We start from the raw sequence: 21,670 nt of genomic DNA on the forward strand, positions 1-21,670 counted from the left end.
AGGAAGACTTATTGGGGTTTGTAGTTTTCTGTCAGAAGAACAGTTTTTTGTTTCTTGTATATTCAGCACCACTTTCTTTTCATGGTTAGACTATTCTTGTGTATGTTTGCAGCGTAGTTCATGTCAGAAATGTAAGTTGTATTGCTATATTTGTATATTTAATCTGCTGGGCTTTTAGGGACTAGAATACCTATAGAGCCTTTAATTGACTCTGGTATTTATGTCGAGATCTCAGTCTTTTCTGCAGCCTGAGATACTTGGACTGCATGTCTTCTGCAACTACTGAAGATGGTTCAATCTTGCCTGCACAAGCTATGAGCTTTTGGCCTTGCCTCTGAGTATTGCTGCCCTTTTCTTGGCTTCTGATGCTTAGCTGGAGGCAGATGAGTGTTCACTCTTTTTAACAGATTGTGAACTGCATCAAGCAATTTTTTTTCCAAATTCTGGTTTTTTGGTGCTGCCTATAAATGGGATTATTTCCTTTACTTTTTCACCGCCTGTTTTTGTGTTGAAATACATGAACTAAAAGCAAGAAGTTACATGTTATCTTTCATTATGCAAGTGGGAAAGGATACTTCTGTGGGCCTTCCAGAAGCCTCCATCTACACATCTATTGTGATTTCCCCAACGACACTTCTTCATAACCTTGCTGAAAGGCATCTATAGTGCTTCAGAGATGATGCTTTCGGATTAAAGAGGTTCCTCATCCCCTTCCAGAAGACTGCAGTCTCAGGAAATGAAACCAAGTCAAGAGTTTACCTGAAGAAGAAGGTTCTTTAATTGGCAAAGGAATTGTTATTCCTTCATCTTCGCGTCTCTCCCATTAGATGCATTGCTAACTTCTGGGGAAGAGTTTTTAAGAGCTGGAAATGAAGCTATGATCCAATGCAATGAGTCTTGTGAAGCAGTAGCAGCACAGATTGCCATGCTACAGTGAAAACTTTCCTTTGCATGCCGAGATCCAAAATTGTAATCATTGGTGCTCGGCTGCCAAAGCAGGTGAGCAGGGATTGCAGTCATAGTCAGAGTGACCTAGAATGTCGCTTACTAATGACGTGATTTGGTTTGATGCTTCATGATTTTCACTGGAGAATGATGTTTTCACCATCAGTGGAGCCACTGGTGATGACATATACCATGGATATCTTTCTTTGGGGGAGGAAAAAAAGTTCAAACAACAAATTTTCCCTAGATAGAGACATTGCATGAAGCAATGTCCAAGTCAGAAGTGGACAAATTGTAAGTAACTGAGAGTGGTTGTTTGCCCCAGGATGATAGGTGAGGTATTCACTTCTTCCATTTGGAGACCAGAGCATTCAGATATGTGGTATGTGTGAACAAACAGGTAAAATAGTTTCAAAATTATCTATTCAGTAACTCACTTTATTTCTTTGCATCTTAAATGCCTTAAAAGCCTCTATATTCTTCTACAGTTACGGTTTCTTTTCAGTAGAGGTCTTAATACTTCCATGTTCACAGGGGAGGAATCATGTCTTCATGTGTGATGTGTCAGCCAGAATACAGAATGAAGTTTGTCACTCCGTTTTTCTCCTAGCGTAGGGAGAAAATTCCATGTTTTCCAGGGAGCTCTCTAGGGCTAGATGAGGTACGTAGAATCAGCCTATTAAATCTTCCTTTAGTGTTTGCTTTGGTTTGTTTTCCCAGGTCTGGCAGTGCACCAGCTGTACAGCAGACCCTGGAAGTTGGCGTAGCACCTTATTCTTCAGCCAGATTGAATTGTCATTGTCTTTCTGTAAAGAAAACACTGATGAGAGTAGGGTGAAATCAGGCCTGAGAAACCAGAGGTGCAAATACAATTTCAGTGTCATGTGAGCAAGTTCAAATAATAAAAGATCTTTTGTCCAACATGATGCCTTTGAGGCTTCGAGCAATGGTGCCATGGTTCCTGCAGTGCTAGCAGCCCATACACCACAGTTGTGCTTTGAACATGTGCCACTAATGCTAACAAAACCACTTGATGCGATAATCCAGCTCAAGATACCTGAATTAAAATGATTTTTCCTTTTTCATGATCACTTTAAATGTTTTTGCAAGTGTTCTGTACTGGGTAGCTAGCTACCTTTGAAATCCTTTCCCTGTCTTTCCCCCTAAGAAAGTTTGCTCTAAAAATGCAGTTGGTACCTCTGCGGTAATGTGAAATAGCTCCAACTATGTGGAAGTAAGAGTTACGCTTGTCTGATAACATACTGCTTTGGTATTTTGTGGAGGAAAATTATGCAAATGTAGTATAATCAGAAAGTTGTACCAGTAAGGAATCGAGCAGTCTATAAGCTCATTAATGGAAGTTACAGTTCTAGACGGAGGAAAACGGTTGCTGAGCTTGGGGAAAGACTGGCTTCCAGGAGCATTCCAGTTGTGAACTGTTCTTGGATGTGGTAAGGAGCAGAGGGCGTACACTTTTACAAAACTCATGGTCAGGTTGTCATGATTACATTTCCTGGAAATTAAAGCTGCAGTCGACAAACATCAGTTTTAATGCCTGTTTCGGGCAGAGACTCTTCTTCCCAAGAGCATACAGCCAGCAGTGAGAATGGCAAGGAGCAATTGATAGAGCAGCTCAGCAAAAGGAGACTGAAGCACGTTATAAGGAGGTGGCATAATAGAAATTCCATTTTAGATTAACTATAAAATAGCTTTTTTTATTACTAGAAAGATTACTGAAGCTGTAAATACTATAAATGCAGTCTTCCCATGCCAAGGAAGCTGTAAATGTGTATTACTTTTAGAGTGGTACAAGCAAATAGTAATATGTTCACAAAGATTCTAGCTTTGTATGTTGGTCTTCAAGTAAATTGTGGCAGAAAACTCGGAGGACAAAGATTGTCCAGTTTACAACAGACCATATCAAAGGGTTTGTAAGAATATCGCAAGAGAAATATTACTAGAAAATCCAAAGCATCTTGGAATAGCTTTCCTAAGATGTTTGTTGTTTTAATTGAAAATGTTACATCTGCTAACTGTTCATAACAAAAGAGAAAAAATACTTTTACAAAATATTTCTGCCTGGCACTGCCCATTCAATATCTACCTCTACTAGTCCTAGTCTAGTTCAGCTACTGCATAACTTTAGCCATTTAGCACATAACATATGAAAAAGTGTCATTTACCTGGTTGGTGAACAAATGTATGATGATGGATAACGTTTAGTTTTAAACTGTAATGCAATAAACCACAAACTTAGTCAAAGTCCTGTTGGTTCAGTGCAGCAGCATATTTATTGCTTCATTGCTGGTGCGTTCAAAAAAATCTTAATTATGAACTCCACCGAGTTACTTGCAATTGTACTGGGGTTTGCTTTCCCTTCCAGCCTTCCTAACTGGTTAACAATGTTGTACTGTGTTTTTACGCTCTTCTCTGGTGGTAGCAAATATCAAAACTGGCAGGAAGTCAATCAATGAATAAAAATGCTGAGTTCTGTTTGTAAATGAGTGCTAGTGTTTCCTTGTAGGGTTCAATGTCCTCCTTAGATGCCTACCAGCTTTGTAATAAGCGATCCCTTGACTAGTTCCCTTAATTCCCCATTGTCTCCATCCACACTGACGGGTTGTAAATTGGGGTGCGGGTCTTGCAAAAGGGAGAAAGATCAGTAGGCAAAGGCTGTGGCTCTCTTCGGAGTCGGGCCGGGTAAGAACCACCTTGGCAGGGAGCTGTCTTCCCTACCCTACAAGCTCGTACATACATATAAAAAGATCCTTTGCTCTTTCAAGCTACAAAGAGCCAATATGGGGATTTGGGAAATGCTCTTACTGATGGATTGAATAAAAGGGGTTTGAGAGGCAGCTGAATGAAGAGGCATTTGCTATTCTCCTCAGATCTGGTTTGGGGGGCAAAAATAATAAATCTCAGTAGCCTCTTCCCCACCCATGAGCCCACAAAGCTTTCCTGCCCCAGCATCCCCGGATGTCTTGTGGTTTTAATCAGTCAGCAGAGAAAGTAATATGGTAATGCTGACTAATCGGAGCAAAACTAACTAGCTAGCAGCTGGCATGGCATTACAACAACCTATAATGTGTTGTGAACTTGACAGTTAAGATTGCCTGGAAAAAAATGTTAACTACTGTGTATAATGAATAACAGTTCTGATTAACACTCTACAGTGAGCACAAAGGGCTTCAGCAACCTGCAGGGTCTGTATTTTGTTATAAATAAATAAAACAGGGGTGGTGGTGAGACACTGAAGTGATTATAGCAATATCCTCATATTCACCCCTTTGGATGTGAAAGGAGAGCTTGTTGCAGTAAGGGTTCCTTTGCATAGATCGTACCCTACTAAAAAGTAACATCCCCTAAAAAAATAGCATCCCCTCTTTATCAATGTCCTCAGTGGTTTCATTTTAATTCTGTGAGAGGCGAGGGGCATTCACGCTGGGTAACTGCCTGCCTCGAACTTTTAATACCTTCAAACTTCACCCTTCCATTTCTGAGAACAGCACCTCATGATTGTCTAGAAGAGGTCTTAAAGTGCAGAAGATTTATGAGTAGCCAAGGTAGTCTGGCAGTTCATACATTATTTTATCTGCATAAATCTGTCAGGACTGACTTTTCATCAGTACCTCTCCATTCCATCAGGTATCTTCCTACCTTGTCATTATGCTTCTGGAAACTCTCCTGGAGGTCCCACGTGCAGCAGCAGAAAGACAACATCTCTTCGGGGTCGCTCTGTCCCTCAAAACACTGGAGGGATGCATGCTAATTGCCTAGCGAGTCCCCTTCCTGCAGCTATTGAACCTCACCAGATGCTGCTGGAGGTGAATTAATACTGTTCTAAAACAAAAGAAACTAGTCAACTCACTGTACAGTTGGCAAAGCAATGTCAGGGTTCTGCTCCCTTTAATTTTTTTTTTTCTAAATAATATGTGCAAAAGGAATGTTCTCATTTGGATTGCATGACTTCGGCAATGCCTGAGCTGTTGTGAAGCAGGGAAGGAGGAATCCCGCTCGCTTTACACCTTAGCTGCGCTGTAGATGAGGCAGTCAGCGGTACTCCAAAACTGGACTCAGCTGCTACTTTATTCCCATCTGCCTTCATGCAGCTAACCCGAGGGATGTGTAAATGCCCTTTATTTCGGGGAAAGTAAAGGGTGAGCAAAGATGGGGCTGTTGAGTGGTTCATGCAGAAAGACTGGCACTTCCACGGTAAGCAAGTGCAAGTCGTGGGTTTGTGAGGGCTTCTTCAGGACCTTGCAGCGCTTGGCATTTTCTCCTGAACTTCTCAAAACTAAGAGCCATCTCTCTATTCTTCTAAGAGTCCCACAGTGATGTCCTAACAGCCCCTGAGAGCAGGACCAGCTCTGTTTCACTAGGTAAACTTTGTATGATTTTATCACAAAAAAAGCCCAGACACTCCTCATAATGTATTAAACTGCTTTTATTAATTATCTGCTAATTTTTCTTGCAGTTGTCTTTTTCATCTAGAAGCATCTTTAGACAGTTTTAGGGCAATGTTGGTTTCTGGCTGTTTACGTCATGCATTTCAAGCATTTTTTTTTCCTCATAGGAATCACCAAGTGTTCATAATTCTGCATCTCACTTCACTTGCAGTATCAATAAATATCTTAATGAAATGTAACTGGAAAATATTTGTGTTTGAGCTGGGAAAAGAGTCTTTTTGCTTTATTGCAGAGTAAACTTGTTTGTGCTTTTAAATTCCTGTTTTGTCCCCTGATGAGCACCTTTCCCCCACGTCTCCTTTACCTTCTGTTTAGTATCACAGGACCCTGATGGTGGAGGATGGTTACCCGCTTCTGTTAGAACTTGACACTGGCAAAACCGGGCTGAGACTTCTTTATACTGCTGTACGTAACGTACAGCATGTCACGGGCTGTCCTGTGAGCCACCTCATCCATCCAAAATCCTCCCCATGCAACAGTTCAGGTGCAGCAAGCCTGACCCCTACCCTATCGCCTCTTTCCCGAATTCCCTGATGCTCCAAACTAAAATACAGAAAGGAAACAGGGATAGAGAAAACACAATTTTTAGCTCCTGTCACTCTCGGGCAAACAAATTCGCTTTTTCACACAGTCTGCCTTTGCTTAGCTTTTTTCCCTCTGGCGAGGCGACCCCGAAGCACTTTCAAGCCGGGTAAACCCCCTGCCCAGCCTTCTGCCTTCTCTTCCAGCCCCGACGCGTGACCGTCTCTCAAAAGCCCAGAGAGCAGAGAGCACAAAGGGATGCGAGACACTGGTTTCCAGGCAAAAACATGAATTAACAACTTGAGAGCATCCCGAATCTTCTGGCTTGGTTGCACTGAAAAGGTTAACCAAGAGTGAAGCCGTCCTGCTTTTTCTAAGTTATTGACAGGTACACAAATTGCATGCGTGCTATGTGAACAATGTATGGTGACCTAAATTTACCCTTATGTAAAACCCTGAAAGAGAAGGGAATGGCGGAAAAGCCTCGTGCCGCAGCTACGTTAAAACTGAGGAAGCAAAGTCATCTGAGCGCAGGGCCACGAGTCCTGTGTCTGGAGGCACGGGCTGTTGCTGAATGTTAAGAAAGGGCAAAAGAAAGACTGACGCCACTGGAATAAATACAAGTAGGAACGCTGAATACAGTAAGAAACTTAAAAATCTGATAGCAGAAAGGACATCTTCACAAACCACTAGGAAAATGCAGTTTTCCCTTGTACCTATGTTAGCAATATTATAAGATGCATGGGCTCCGTCTGTTTTGGGGTGGGTTTTTTTGCTTTTTCTATATACCTTATAAATTATTCTTCCTGGTGAGATCATAGTATTTTCAATAGCACAAGCACATTATAGTATTTGCTTTCTAATATCCTGTCATACGTAGCCCTCTTAAAAAGCAGATTTGTGTGGCTGACACCTTGAAGACTGATGTTCTTTCAGAGATGTCCTTAGGGCAGTATCTCAGCGCAGCTGTGGAACCACGATACCGGTAAAGAACCAGGTTAGCCATCCCAGCCTGGTGGGTCTTCCCAGCCTCTGCACGGAAACCAACAACTGATGCTAGTTGCAATGTTTTAGGGTTTTTTGGGGCAGGAGGAGAGCAGAGGAAGGGTTTGCTATTTATAAAGCTAATGCTGATTTTATTGGAACCCCCGATCTTATTCTTGCTGAAAACAAAACTGAGGTTGCTGATGTAAATGGGATTTTACCAAAAGGGCCTGAAGTGGGGACAGTTCCCAGTTTTGTTCATAGGTGGGGTTTTTTAATTCAATGTTTTAATGAAAACAGGAGTAGGACCATGCCCTTGCTAACAAATGAGAGCCTGGAAAAAGAAGGAGAAAAGCTTATTCTTGCAGAAATAAGTAACAAAACCACAGTCTGATATCGTACTATTTGAAGAAAAACCTGTTGCCAGAAAATAAAATGCACAATGTATCCTCACAGCAAACAAAGCCTTGGGGCTCAAGGTCTTCAATCTGGAGCTTACACATGCGGGCAAATTGTCGGCAGAGCACAGTACAACGGGATTTGTTTGCTGCCCGGGAATGATTTATCGGAGGCCCTGGTGCAGACAAGTAAATATAGAAGCTTCGTGACATTTGATGAACCTTTCTGCAGTGCTGCTTGGGGACAGGCAGAAAGCCCTTGAGCACAGCGTGTACAACTGCAGGGAGAGAGAAAGCAGGGACGCAGCTTTTGGTTTAACACGCACTTGGTGGAAATCAAAACACTTCAGAATAGCTTTGCCGTCGGCTGGTGCCGTCGGCACCCCCGCTGTCGAGATGCTCCCCGTTAGGTTTTCTGATCCCCCGCGGGTGAGTCAGCCCAAGGAGGCAGAGGGCAGGCCCAGCACCGGAGCGGGGATGCGTAGGCTGCGTTGGTACAGGTTTGGGATGTGCGGAGAGCCCGTGTTTCAGCGATAAGCTCTTGACGCAGAAGTGATTCAGTTATCAACACGGCTACCTAGAGAGGCCAAATGGCTCATTATTTCAGTTACCGTCATCCAAGAGCTGCAGGGCGTTACCTTTCCGTACAGACCCAAATGGCCAAGCAGTGTTTCAAGCACTGAAGACGCAATCCCGCAGCCATTCACGTTCCTATGAGTAGGGACGGTCAGTGGGTGCTCCTCTCAAACTACCACTCATAAAGCTGCAGATGCTGCCTTTAGCACTAAGGGTCCAGTTTTTCTCTGCCCATGCTTGGCAGGGGATTCTCATGGCAGGGGAGGTAAGGCTTCTGTCAGACACAGGCTACGGTGGTATGTCCGGTGGATGAGGACTGTTATTATCATCCAGACAACCTAAAACATACACTGATCTAAACACTAAAGCCCCAATCTCTCATCAGGCATGCACTGAGAATAAAATCCAAGCATAAGACAGAAATGGAAAAACTTTTCTTTCTTTTAATTTCCTTAGAGCTTTTAGTTCTATAGTTTTGACAAGAACAAGGGCACGGAAGTGAATGAGAAGGTCACATTCCAGTAACTGGCAGTAAAAGCAGCTGTGTCAAAACTTTATTTAAATGCAAAGACAGATGAGACATTTGGCTTTGTGACTTCAGCAGGGTATGTTAATACTTGCTTTTTCAGTCTGCTTTAAGAACCTGACGTACAGGGTCCTTAAATCCTATCTCCTAAAAAGCTGACCTTTCTTGCTGCAACATTTCTCCCATCTGTATTTTAACATAAAGGAACATGTCAATGGGAGGTCCAACTCTTCTTAGACTTGCAAAGTCGAGTCTTGCAACAGCAGAACTTTTCCTTGCAAAACCACAGGACTTTCCCCTGCAAAAATGGAGGATGCGAGGCCTCGCACGAAAGGACAAAGCCCCCAGAGGAATTCAGAAGTCAGAGGGACAGTATCTCTGCAGAAACATTAAAAGCATTTTTAATCAGCAAACTACCAGGCTCAAAAGGACACACCTGAAAACTTTTTGATCCCTTCAGAGAGTAACGAGCAACATGAGACAGTCTTAGACTTACACTTTTTTCCTAATTTGTTTCTTAACTTAAAACCCAGTAGACATAACTTTTCGATATTGAACAGTTTGCATTTTCGTGGGACTGACAAGTTAAAATACGTCTTCAAGGAAAGACAGAAATAACTATTCTTGAAATGCTGAGCAAGCCCAGAGACTTGCAACTATTTTCAGAATCCCCTTCCTTAGAAACGTCTACATCTGCTAAATAAAAATAACTGTGAACTTAGGCTCTTGTACATTCATTCACCGAATACATCCGAATACCGTATTAAAAGTACTTGTCCTTGCAAAAGAAGAAAACCAAAGTTTTTTCAAATGCTTACATAGCAAGATGTATTTTTAATTCATTCTGTTACTATAAATAAATTCAACTAGATTTGCTAGTCTCCAAATATAATAGAAAGGAACACCCAGAAATAGTCTGTGCTGGATGAAATGTAATGATCCCATCGACACCTTTATCCCTACATATATATCAGAAGTGATGAAATTTCCACTACTACACTCAAGTAGCTCATATAGAAGTGACTTCAGTCCACGAGATTCTCCTGAGATCGCCCTGCATGGGAGTTACTGCATTAGCCATCATTTTTTAACCCATCACTAATTAAGAAGATCTGGCCTTGTAGCCTTACTGATTCATGGCTGAGGACCTCCAAGGAATTGTATGAGCCTCCTTCTCTTTATAGAGAATTTGCAAAGAAATACTGTACCTCCAACTTTCTTTGGCCACCTCCCTGTATTTGCCAGAGTGAGGAGCACTTTGGTTCGTGGGGATTTCCAGGAGCGCAGTCCCACCCACTGCAGTGCTAACCGGGCGGCTGCATCCGCCTGGCCATGCCCCTAGCAAGGGGGAAATGGGAGAGCGATTGGGAAGATCTTAACTGACATTCTTCCTGTAGCGTTAAACACATCTCTCAAAATTTTGGAAACTGCTGTTCTGGCTCGTATTTGGAAAACATTGTAACCTGGCGTATTACATTCAGGGTTGGCCTTCTCTGCTGAAAAAGGGCCGTGTACTTCACCTCAGGGCTACCAACTGGCACAAAATACCCTGAGGTAGAAAAACATAGCGAAAACAGAATACCTCAGTTACTGTGGATCAGCATTGCTGAGGCATCAGTTACGGGACAGCATTTTGGATGCCCTACCTTGCTGTAGAATTAAAAGACAGGGCTTCACTGATGATTTTTTTATTTCAGAGTAACTCATGTGCACTTGTTGCTCTAAGATAAGCAGCTTTCACAGCGAGAAGCAGCCATTGGAGAAGATGCATGAATCCCATTCAAATACTAGCATGAATGTTCCCTACAAAGAAAGCTGGAAAGAAATTTTACCAAGTAACTTTCACTGTTTATTGCCTTTTCACTCCCGCTTGGAGTTCAATGTCATACGAGTTAATTTTTTAAATTTTTTTACGCTTAAAAAGCAAGAGTGACCTAGTTCGGTGTACTTCTGACTTAACCATACTGAGAGTTTCTGTGTAAGAGCTGCATGGATTGATCTAAAAATCCTTCAAGCTATTAAGTGTATTTGTAAGCTGCTCTTATGTAGGCACTGCAAAATAATAATCATTTAAAAAGAGAACTCTATAACGTTGTGATATACTTTAAGTTCAAAAGGTGCTTTAAAAACAAATAGATTTTCTACTTTACAGCTGTTGGTAAAGCACTTTAAATCAGTTAGAGGATCAACTTTAAAGTAAGTTTTAAGATAATTTTTAATTTACAAGTGAAGTGTATCAGGAATATTTGTTCTTATACAAAGGTAGACTTTCGACGGAACAGTTTTGATGCAATTTCTGTTTGTGAAGTCCCTCACCACGGATCAGCAGAAGTCATGAGGGTGTAAAGGCAGGCTCTCTTATCCCCTTGCTCTTGTAGTCTTCCCTTAAGCTTCCTCTGCCCACAGCAGGCAGGAGAGCAGACTAGCTGGATTTTTGCTCCAGCCAAGCTGGAACAGTTATAATTGTCATACCAAAACAACACTGCATCAGTTTTGCATGGGTTTACGTACCCAAAACTCAGTAGGCCACAAACTTAAAGCAGTTGTTTACATGAAGCTCTTCACATGTAAGCTAGTTTCACACTGCTTGGGCTATACTGGATAGAAACATAGCTCCTCTTCCTCTTGAGCTACTGCCAGATGGACTAGATGACGTCTACCAAAGGCCATTGGGCTGGAGAACGGAAAGTTTTGACCTTTACCATTAACGGATGTGTAGCATACCCAGCATACATGAAGCTTCTGTTATCCTCCAGCTGAAATGCGTGGCTAGCAATTAATTGTTGATCACCGTGGGACAGGTATCTCTCAGCCTCAGCTGGACTTGAAAACCGTGCGTGTTCCACCTGCGGTTCTGCAGATCGGGATCTTGGGATTTCTGGTCCAGCTGGCAGAGTGTGCAGAACAGAGCAGTTCTGTGAGGAGGCAGAGGGAGGTCCGTACCAAGTGCCAGCTGCCCTGCTTGGGGCATTTACCCGGTATCTGAGACCCTGGGTCAAGTCCCTGTGATGGGACTGAAAACTGAAATTAGATTTTTCCAGACCTGATGCATTTTAGCCATCACCTCTTCCTACTTTCCTGCTCTGGGTCTGACCAGACATGCCATTTTGAATCACCGAACACTCTCCTGGGAAAATTTTAGTCACTGAAAATACATTCCCATGAAAAAAATTCAATTTTGACAAACTGGAATTTTGTCATGTACACAATTTAGAGATTTAAGCAATCTCTACACAGCTTAGGAATTCTGGCTGAAACTATGGAGTCTGCCCATATAAATCAACTGACCTTTCCATCTCCATCTTACCACAATTCGGAAGGGCAGTGGCATCTGGCTGTCAAGCGCAGAACAGAGGCAGTGACTGCTGTCCTCTCGATGGGAAGCCACCTTCCCCCGAAACTCCTGCTCTGGAGGAACAGCTTTACCGGAGAAAAGGAGGAATGGGTGGGATGGGTCATGTCAAATCACGGATTTCTTACTGATTTGTTAAGGCTCATCAGGAAGTCTCATGACTGGTGTACTAGGGAAGTTCAAAAAGGACAGTTAAAACCCCCACATGTACTTTTACTAGCTCAAGCTAAGGCAAGCCGCTGCAAGAAGAGCAGGCAAATTCTGAATACCATCAAGAAACCTTAAGCAAATGAGGAGCTTCATTAACTGCACTCAGGATTTTATTTTGACCCCTGGAAGAACTGGGCATTCTTTTAAGTAAAGAGTACTTTAAGTAAGCAGTACTTTACTTCCTGTACCCAGAAACCCTGAGCAACATCTTTACATATTGTCCACATCTGGGACAGTATTTAAACTCTGCCCAGCCCGTGCCAGTGAAGGGTTTTCAGAAGCTGGATTCCCCTGGGATCGTCACTCTCCAACGGGAAGCGTTAGCAGACGGTGACTCTCAGAAGGTATTTCCTGCAAGTCTGCTCTTTCAGGGCCCGGCTGTGTTCCAGAGCATCCCCGTGAAGGTGGTTCTGCCTGTCTTATGGCTAACGAAACAGAAACTAGGGTGGCCGTTGACAGTATTGAGAGGCAAATTCCTGGGCAAGGTGTTGGGGGTGTCTGTAAAATTAGGGGAGTATAAAAACCTAATGACTCAGAATGCCTGCGGCCACTAGATGGTGTATCGATTCTGCATTTAAAGAGCCTTCCTTGGTGAAATAAAAGCTGTTCAGAGCTGTTGAAGAGCTCAGATCTAATTATAACTCACTTTGGCCCTCTTGGCATAACCCAGATCAAACTCAAGTTAAATGAGCTGCTGGCAGACCCTGCCAAACAGCTGTTTAAACTCTCCTTTTAGCATGCTAGCCAGAGCCCAAACCAGAGCATCCCCCGCTAGAATTAGGACTTCTCTACTCCTTTAACCATTACAGATATGCTTGCTATGCAGCCAAACACGTTTTACATTCTGACTGCAAAAAGGAGCCATTCTGTAGAAGGGACAGTAAGAACCCAAGCGTGGCACAACCTCCTTTAATCTTACTTTCACACCGGAACAAAATTACTCCTCTTCTTTGTCAGAATAAATTATTTGACAGCATAAATGAAGGTATCTTGTCTCAGAAGAGGACTACAGGGTGGAGGCACTTCTCTGCAATCTTCCATGAGGTTGGTCCAAGGGAGCGGGAAAGGGAATAACAAGATGGGCACTGTGACTAAAGCTGCTTTGAACTCAGGGCATTTTATTTTTTTTACTTAATCTAGCCAATTGCTTTTATAAATGAGCAATGACAGGCTGCTCAAAGCACTATCCTTCAACCACATGACAGTTGCTCTACAGGGAGCAATGATCCAAGGATCGTTTCTCACTTGTGCAGGCAGAAGCCCCGACTGGTCGGAAACATGTGTAACGGGCTAAAGCGGAGGACTCCCAATGGCTATTATTAGGTATCTGATCCAAACCTCAGGAATCCTGGCTCAGCTATCAGTTTGCAGGCCAGAGAGCCACCGTCAGGGTAACGCTTCTCTCAATTACCGCAATCTACATTTGCTTTTCAGTGTAGGGGTTAAACTCTTTTAATTTTGCTGGTGGACATTGCTTAAGCTCGATGCCTACATCCTACCTCTCCCCTAGGCTGATGCGCTCGGTGAGTTTATTGAGATTCTTAAGGCAATGCCATACTTATTGTGAGATACGCCAACCGCTTCTGGTCCACCTGTCTCCCTGTCAGGGATGAACTTGCTGCCGTCTCACCGCCATAGAGGACGGCAGAACGGCCAGGCCGGAGCGCAGCGATGGCACCGGGGTGGGCCGAGATCCGCTTCCCCCTTGCCGCCCCACGGCGCGCACACGCAGCCTCAACAGAACGCCTGCCCAGCAACGCCGGCTGCCCCACCGCCACCTCGGGCCCGGGCACCTGGGCCCTTCCCGCTGCCCCAGCCAGAGGCCCACCGTGCCACAAGCGGACCCTCAAGGCGATGGCAGAACGTTCTCCCCACGAGCAAACACAAGGCCTCTGGTCTTTATTCGCCACCAGTGCCGGCACTTCACAAACGTAACCCCCGGGCGGAGGTGCTCCTCCGGCACCGGAGGGAAGGGCAGGCCGCTGCCGCTTCACCCCCGGGCGCCGGGCTGGCTGGGCGGGGACACGCCGCTTCCCAGGTCCCGACGGTGCCCGGGTTACCGCCGCAACTCGCTCCCGCTTCCCGCCCCGGCGCCTCAGGGCCTGAGGCCCGGCCAGCGGCTCCCCCTGGCGGCGTGGGCCGCGCGGCACCGACGCTCGCGCACGCGGACTGGCGGAGGGGCGGGCAGCGCCGCGCTCTCGCGAGATCTCCCCGCGCTGCCGCCCCCAGCCGGCGGGCGGGAGGCGGCGAGACGTGACGGGACGTGACGTGTCGCGTCGCGGCGGGGCGCTACCGGCGGCGCGCGCGCTGTGGGCGGTCGTTTCTCCCCGGGGCGGCGGCTAACGGACGGCGGGGCGCGCGCCCGTCCGCCGCGCGGGAGGTAGGAGCAGGAGCAGGGGGAGGAGAGCGCGGCGGTCGCGGTCGTGTCCCCGTTCCCGAGGCGGTCCGCCCGGGCCCCCGGAGCGATGATGGCCGCGGCGGCCGACCTGGAGTCCTCGCTGGAGCTGAGCCTGACGGGCAGCGGCGCGCTCCCCGGCGGGCTGCCCCCCGCGCGCTCCCGCATCTTCAAGATCATCGTCATCGGGGACTCCAACGTGGGGAAGACGTGCCTCACCTACCGCTTCTGCGCCGGCCGCTTCCCCCAGCGCACCGAGGCCACCATCGGCGTCGACTTCCGCGAGCGCGCCGTCACCATCGACGGCGAGCGCATCAAGGTACCGCCGCAGCGGGACGGGACGCGACGGGACGGGACGGGACGGGACGCGACGGGGCGAGCGCTCGCCGCCCTCCCCGCCCCCGTGCTCGGCCCGCCGAGCCCTGCTCGGGAGCGCTGCCCGCCGCGGCCTGCTGCTGTCCCCCGGCCGCCCCGCCGCTTCGGGCCTTGCGGGGAGCGGGGTGCACCCGCCGGGCCGCGGACAGGAGGGAGCAGCCCGCGCCTGGTACGGGGCTCCAGCGTCGCTGGAGCGGCAGCTGGGAGGCAGGAGAAGCGGGGGGAGAGGAAGGCGCGGGTGCTGGCGGGTGTCAGGCTGGGGCCGGTGAGCCCCTGCCAGCCCCTGGCAGCTCGCCTCCAAAGGCCGGGGCAGGCGGCGGGGCTGTGCGCGGTTGGCGTGAGGACCGGACGTCCCGGCCCCCCCTGCCGCCGTGCCGCTCGCCGGGGTGGTGGGTTGGCTCTCGGGTCACGCTTCCGTACCCCCGGAGTTAGTGCGGTTGTGCCGCGTAGCCGGTGGCCTCGGCTGCCTCTGCTCCGCAACTTTGTTTAAGACTATTTTGCCTTGCTCCTATTGGAAAGGTAATTACGATGCAGGTTTCTATGGTGGTGAAAAGTTCCTGCCATAGGCCAAGCCTTTGCGCAGCTTTTGGCAGGTGTTAGTCGATAATTTCTCCTTAAAATGGACTTCTAGGTAGATCTCTTACTTACCAGTACTTTAGTGTTGGATGTGCCTGGCATCAGCGGCTTCTTGCCTCCCAGAAATTCTACTTCTGGGTTTATCAAGGATCACGCTTAATTGGCTTAACCTTCAAGCCCACGAAGCTGTGCAGATGCCACTGTTACGAGCATTTTGCTTTTAAAATGTCCCGTTAAGAAACTGAACATTGTTCAGGAGTGAACGGCCGCATCAGCGATAGCAATGTGTTACAACTCCTAATTTTTTTTCTAGGATTCTGTTAAGATTGCTGCATGTTTAGGCAAATGTGGTACAGAACTGGACAGCAACGTTTGACCGTTGTTTTTTACTCCAATTATAGGTTTAGCTAAAGCTTAGTCTTGCAAAACTAAATTTACTGAAAAATTGGATGGGAGGAAAAAACGCTCTTTTGGCTTCTTTGCACTGTAAAGCAAATTTTAAAAGTATATGAAATACACCTCATCTGCCTGGTAGATTACATCAATGCTAGTGGTGATCCTAACAGTCCTTTGCAGATTAGACTACTAGCTGCTTACAAATGCAGTTTGCTTTCTAGGAGTAACACGGTTTTAAACAGAATCCCCTTCTACTTCTGTGTTATAGTTTGTTTCCATGAGCAAAGCTTAATAATGTGTAGAAAAAGGGATTAACAGTACTCTTGGAATTGTACTTTTGCATTTGTTACCACCAGGCTTTGTAATGACAGCTTACAGTCATGTAGCTGAAAGCTGTAGTTTTTCCTTGCTTACTTACTGATTAAAGAAATTGTGGAGGGCATATAAGTCCATTTGGTTTCCTTCTCTTGTGTTTTTTTCACTTCATATCCTCCTTTTTAACTAAAGAAGAAAAATGTGTAAGACTCGCTGTTACTCTTTTTCTTTATAAAACCACTGAATAGCACTTCTTTAGCTGATGGCTGAGATTCTGTACTCCTTTAGATGATGGCTGAGATTCTGCGCTCCCTGGGCTGTTGCTGTCCGTGATGGAGGAGAGAACCTCCTGAGGGTTATCTTCTTGTCAGCACCATCTTATTGACTGGCGTTTTCACCATCTCTGAATTTTTTGTTGGAGAGAAGTGGAGAAGAATATAGCCTAATCCACAGTTCTGAGATGTTTCACAAAGGTTATTGTGCCATTTTGTTATATATGTTGTGGTAAGTTGTTTTGCTGCGTTCTTGAGAATATTGCCTGTTGAATATACCAGTTCTGGTTGAGGGAGACGGAGAACTGAAGGAGGCTCTTTTGAGACACATCGTTTTCCGGGAAATTCTGCTTCAGCTTTAAAAGGAATAAACTTCATCATTATGGCCAGGACTCTAGCTCTTAAGGGGATGCTGTGTGCCATCAAGTATGCACCAATTTTTGGTTTTTTGCCATCTTCTCTCCCTCATTTCACCTTTCTTGCTTGTAGCAGTGAGCTCCAGCAATGCCTGCTGAACCAGGAAAGAGAGAAGCTCAGATGAACTGAATTGCTGCTGTTCTTGCTGTGCCCTGAAGGGCTTGCTGAGCAGAGGGATTTTTCCTCTTGCGTTGAAGGAGACTGTAAAGTAGTGTCTTCTCTTTCTCTCTTCTCCCTTCCCCCAGCCAGCTGGATGGTCGTTCTTGTGCTGCTACAGTACTGAGCATTTCCCTCGCAGCTGGGAAAATGCTGTGTCATTGGCAGGAACACAAGCACAGTTCTTCTCGTCGGGGGTCTCCCACACGTGAATTGTGTAGAATTCCAAGACATGGGGACAAGCGTATTCCTTTGTAGCTTGTTCAGTAGGCTAACAGCTTCGTATGAAACACCGATGCCTAGATGAGATTAATAAATTCAAATTTTCAACAAATTAATTTTTTGCATTCTAAATTTTCCTCTTCCTAAATTGTTCTAAGCATTGAAAATTGAAGAAAACAATGATGTCACTCTTTACTGACCTACATTAAAAGAGCAAAGGATGCAAATTAAATTCAAAGAAGAAAGTCCAAACATCATGTTCTGTATCTTTGAGCTCTTCAAGGTTTTTTTCCCACATCTTGTAAAAGTTTGCCGTTGTATCTTTATTAAAAGCCAGTTATGTTTTTACCAGCGTGTTATAAACCATGCATGCTAAGGGAGTCCTTGTTTAGAAAACAGCCTTTCTGGATCTGCAAAAGGGAGTCAGAAGGTGGGAGGTGATAGCTGAGTCAATATACGCAAGTACCACTTGTCTTTCCTAGGGAGTGTGACAAAGTGGTTCTGTCCACAGTTTTATTAGCGAATTATGTTGTTAAACCAAATTTTCAAATCACGTATTTTAAAGGGCTGTTACAAAAAATGTGCTCCCTTGAAGATGGATGGTATTGAGCTAGTAATGAAACAGTAATCTTAATGTTAATTCATCAATGCACATCTATTAACGTGAACATTTTCAGTGTTGTTTTTCAGTAGAGCAAATATTTTGGGGGGGCCAGAAATGGAATGGTCATCTCAAGTTCACCTGGTAAGAGGAAAAAAGACACTTCTAAAGTGTGAAATTTTCAGTCTTGGGGAAGGATTTGCCTCTCAGTGGAAATGATTCCATGCCAAGAATATTAACATTTTTAGTTTGAGATAATACCCTTCAAGCTTGAAAGCTGCATGTAAATAAAATTTAGAGGAACTGTAGTTTACGCTTAACTTGGAAGTTATGTAAACCTTTAATTTAATTTCCCCTTCTCTACCGAAGGCTGGCAATACGCTTGCGGATCTGTGCTTGACTGAAGCATGACTGATTTCTGCTCTTTGAATGAGGCGGAGAGAGAAGTGTAAGCTCATAGCTAAAATGATCTCCCTCTTTAAATTAATTTGATATAGCATTTTCCAAGATTATCTATAGTGATTCCTTAACATTACGTTGTCTGATCGTAAGGATTATTTCAGTCTGTCCTTCTTTCTTCTGTCTTTAATTTGTCAAATTCCAAATTAATGAAAATTTTCCATGAGGCTCCTGACTTTATAATGTTTTGTAAGTGCATAGAACTAGAAGTATCTCTTATCTGGGTAGGTGAATGAATCTTACCCAAACTTAGGTGCCTGTATTTAATCTGATTGTCTAGACTCCCTTAACAGACCACGGAGATGCAGCCAATTGTGTTCAGAGTGTAATACCATTGAAAAAAGCGGGCGTTTGCTCCAAAATGAGATGGATTGCAACTGACTACCATTTTCTGCGATCAGAGGCTAGGGCGACTTAATAATCATTTAATTTTGCTTTTCTTAATAATCTTAATGACCCTTTTAGAAGCAGCACATGGATCTTCGTAAGTCTGTGTATCAGAAGCTGCAGATTACTGGACTAGACTACGGAAGCCAAGCTGTTCTGATGTTTTCATGTAAATTCTCAGTTCCCCTGATGAAACCAGTAACTGCCACTTCCACCTGCTCCAATCTGAGTTTTTCTCGAGGATGGGTGACCAGGGTTGAACGTAATACTGCAGAAAAAGTCACACCATCCTGAAACATCAGTTACTCTTTTTATCTCCACTCTATAACACTAGTGATTCATAATGTCCTGTGATTGACTCGTGTATCTGGATCGTCATCCGTTTTAATAATTTCCAAACTGATGAATCCTGCACATATAGGAAAAGTGTTTATTAGTCACTGTTATCAAGACTTTGCATCTGCTTCTATTCAGTTTCACCCTGTTTCTACTGTTCCACCTTTCAAAAGAATGTTATGTGATGCTGTAATCCTCCTCTCTATCAGTGATGCATCTTAGCTTCTTGCCATCAGCAAATTTCCCTGACACTTGAGTTTCCTTATTTTTAATATTGAAGTCACTGGTAAAAATGGTAAACAAGGCAACTTTCAAGATACTTGCAATTTCTAAATAAATTTTACTGAAACATTTGGATCAAAGGAATGCAGAACTATGGTAATGGGAGAACAGTTTCATCAAGGGAAGATGTCGGCTGTACCTTTCATGGGAACAGATTGAATTGTCTGTTACACTGACTAGGCTTCAAACAAATATGTTCAGTCTATTTGGGACAGAGTGATGCGTACCTGGGAACAACAGTAGTATGTTAAGCTAACAGGAGGTTTATGCTTTCTTTTTTCTAAGTTTTTTTTATTCCTTTTATGCATGCTTTGATACCACAAACCACAGTATGGTCCTCGTTTAAGCATTAAATAAGCTTAAGTTAGAGGTTCATCACAGGAGGGTTTGAGTCCAAAAGATACACCGCAGAGAAAGATTTCTTTGTCCTGTTTTTGTCGGTGGTGTAGTTATTCAGGCATGGTTTGATTTCTTCCTACTTTTATATAGTACCACAATAAGCAGTTAACTTCACGCTAAGAACAAAACTTTGGGGAAGGTGACGTTATTTAGGGCAATAAAAAAATCATGTCAGCCAAGAGTTGTGCTGTGAAATACATGTTGTTTTTTCAAATAAAAGTGCTACTGCCAAGACTTCAGGATTTGTTTCTGTAAAAATCTTACAAAACACATGCTCCAATAAACTTTCAGAAATTCGTATTTGTGATCAAGGTGCATCATCATTTCTTTCTGGCTTCAGTTGTGAGCAGCTTTGAAAGCAAAAGTTTCTGAAATTGTGTAAAAGCAACAGTTTTCTTCACCACAAATTTTTCAGTACGATAAATTCAGAAGAGTGGGTTTCTGTGATCGTGTGATTCCCCTAGCTACAGGTGATTTGTATTATTTTCCACCATGAGTAATAAAACATTTTTTTCTGTCATTGTCTTTCCCTTTTCAGATCCAGCTATGGGATACGGCAGGCCAGGAGCGCTTCAGAAAGAGCATGGTGCAGCACTATTACAGGAACGTACATGCTGTTGTGTTTGTATATGATATGACAAACATTGCCAGTTTTCACAGTCTGCCGTCATGGATAGAGGAATGCAAACAACACCTTCTTGCCAATGATATACCACGGATTCTTGTTGGAAATAAATGTGACCTGAGAAGTGCTATTCAGGTACCTACGGACTTGGCCCAGAAGTTTGCTGATACTCACAGTATGCCATTATTTGAAACCTCTGCCAAAAACCCCAATGACAATGACCACGTGGAGGCCATATTTATGACACTGGCTCACAAGCTTAAAAGTCACAAGCCATTAATGCTTAGTCAACCCCCAGATCGCGATGAAATACATATAAAGCCTGAACCAAAACCTGCCATGACCTGCTGGTGTTAAGTCATACTATTGTCAGGTATCACCTTGTCTTGTTTGCAAATGCTTCAAAATTACGATCTTGGCAAAGTTCCAGGTTTTGGTAGCAATTATAGCGAATCTCTTTGGCACTTTAATGTGTTGGTTTTGTTTTTTTTCTGGTGTAGATGTGCCCATCTCATGTTCTTGCACTTTGTAATTGTACTTTCTGAATTACTGAAGTTTCACTATAAATATACGGGAAAGTAAACTTTCAAGCGAAGTTTTGACAAAGCAATTCTACTTGAGCTCTTGCTGCCTGAGATTGTTTTCATCACTTGTGGTAAGGTTAGAAATAGTAAGCCAGTTTACTAACATTTTTGGTTGCTACTTGCATTGGAATAACGTATGAGAAAAAGTGTCTTGTGACAGCCAGATAGCTTGATTTTTGGGTCAGCGAGTGGGGAGATTTTTGGCATATGAAGGAATATTTGGTGACTGCTAGCAAATTGCTAAGCAAGTACCTTTTTATTTTACAAACAAAAAACAGGACTGTCAGATAAAGTTTGGGCTGTCAGTGTAGGTGCAAACTGCTGGCTTTGGCCTGTCATTCCACTGTAAACTTCGTCGGTTTCTTCATGGCAATGGTAAGAGAATTGACAAACTTGTCCCTACCTCTGGATAATTATTTGGTACTTAAAACTTCGTTATTTTTTCATAATTAGCACGTAAAACTAAACTATGCATTCCTTCTTGCGGAAAGTACTGTAGCACAGGATTTGGGGTAAATTTGGGCCTATAACTGTCTATAACTTCTCTGACCTTACTAAAACTTCAATGAGGATTTACTTCTAAAGATGCTGTATTTGCGTTGGGTGTCCCAGGGTAAGTAAAAACACTTAAGTAAATAAAAGATCGAGTGAAGTTGGCAAAAGCATACTGGTTTTCAAAGATAGGCGTTTGAGAGGATTTTGGTGAAGCTGAATGCTTTTCAAATATCTTGAAAAAGCTTTTTACAGCCAACTTGATAACGTATTTTAGGGATGGAAATGCTTAGGACAAAATGTTAGGAACATGGGACTTCCTTGAAATACTTCTGAATACAAAATAAATTAGATCTTGAAATGTGAAGAAAAGCTGCCAAATACATCATCTGTTACAGATTT

General features: G+C 44.1%; 1 protein-coding gene across 1 annotated transcript; it reads left to right on the forward strand.

Moving 5' to 3' along the window:
- The first annotated feature begins 14,444 nt into the window (after positions 1-14,444).
- On the forward strand, positions 14,445-21,174 carry RAB33B (RAB33B, member RAS oncogene family). The gene is made up of 2 exons (XM_059826732.1): positions 14,445-14,693; positions 20,106-21,174. The coding sequence occupies exons 1-2, from the start codon at positions 14,445-14,447 to the stop codon at positions 20,547-20,549; spliced, it is 693 nt and encodes a 230-aa protein (XP_059682715.1). The 3' UTR covers positions 20,550-21,174.
- Positions 21,175-21,670: the final 496 nt, after the last annotated feature.

Source organism: Gavia stellata, chromosome 19 (genome assembly GCF_030936135.1).
Source record: "Gavia stellata isolate bGavSte3 chromosome 19, bGavSte3.hap2, whole genome shotgun sequence".
In the NCBI taxonomy this organism is placed as follows: Eukaryota; Metazoa; Chordata; class Aves; order Gaviiformes; family Gaviidae; genus Gavia; species Gavia stellata.